Source organism: Eimeria mitis, genomic scaffold (genome assembly GCF_000499745.2).
Source record: "Eimeria mitis Houghton genomic scaffold, Emh_scaff1794, whole genome shotgun sequence".
NCBI lineage: Eukaryota > Apicomplexa > Conoidasida > Eucoccidiorida > Eimeriidae > Eimeria > Eimeria mitis.
This window is the reverse complement of record NW_013570113.1, coordinates 6,094-6,856: the sequence shown is the minus strand read 5'-3', so window position 1 is coordinate 6,856 and position 763 is coordinate 6,094. Positions and strand designations below refer to the sequence as shown.

General features: G+C 47.4%; 1 protein-coding gene across 1 annotated transcript in view; it reads right to left on the bottom strand.

Moving 5' to 3' along the window:
• Positions 1-244, bottom strand: part of EMH_0043630 (SAG family member) — a gene marked incomplete at both ends in the record, with an annotated part of 1,372 nt that extends 1,128 nt beyond the window's left edge. Inside the window, one exon of the mRNA XM_013495864.1 lies at positions 223-244. Coding sequence (XP_013351318.1) covers positions 223-244 — 22 coding nt within the window. The remainder of the gene's footprint in view (positions 1-222) is intronic.
• Positions 245-763: the final 519 nt, after the last annotated feature.

Sequence of the window (763 nt, the reverse complement as noted above, 5' to 3'; positions counted from 1 at the left end):
GGCCCCCAGCACGGCGGCGACCACCAGAACTGAACTGAGCTTTCTCATGGTTTTCGGCAGAAATTCAACAGTTAAATCATAAAAAGAAGCAAGATCCCGAACAAATGCAGCTTGTTGTAACTTGTAACTGCACTGCAAGGCCGTTGGTCTGCTAACTTTCTAGCGGGTTGTCCATGCGGTGAGGACAGCGCCTCGGCAGCGAGCAGCCCGAAACAAGCTCACTTGTGCTGGGGCAGGTGACCATCGTACGCTTAATTCCTAAATTGATTTCACCTTAGCTAAAATAAGCAATTTGTTTCTCAGTTGAAATGAGGTAAATTGTGGTGATAATTTGCGGTGCTGCGTCCATTTCCCGTGCGGGAGCGGAAATTTGCTCGTTTCAGCTAAATTGCACGAATTTCGTTTCATCTGAAGTGAAACAAATTAGTGAACGTTGCTACCAGAGCAGTGTTTGATTGCAAACCCCCTTCTTCTCTGCTAGATGGGTAGAGTGGTGACGAGCCCGAGGCTTTGATGCGCCGGTTTGGAGACAGCAAATTCTCGTTTCTGCCTAAGCATTTTCACACCGGGGAATTTACCATTTCACATAGATGTCTGGTGTTCTGTCTCTCGGCGGGGTCATTTGCACAGTGCAGACAACGAAACACCCAGTATACCTCAATCGTTTTGCTTTAAAGCACACCTATTATGGGTGCGTTTTGCAAAATCCCGAGAGAAGGCAGTGCTTTACTCTAAGAACGCAACCGACTGCTTTGAGACCTGT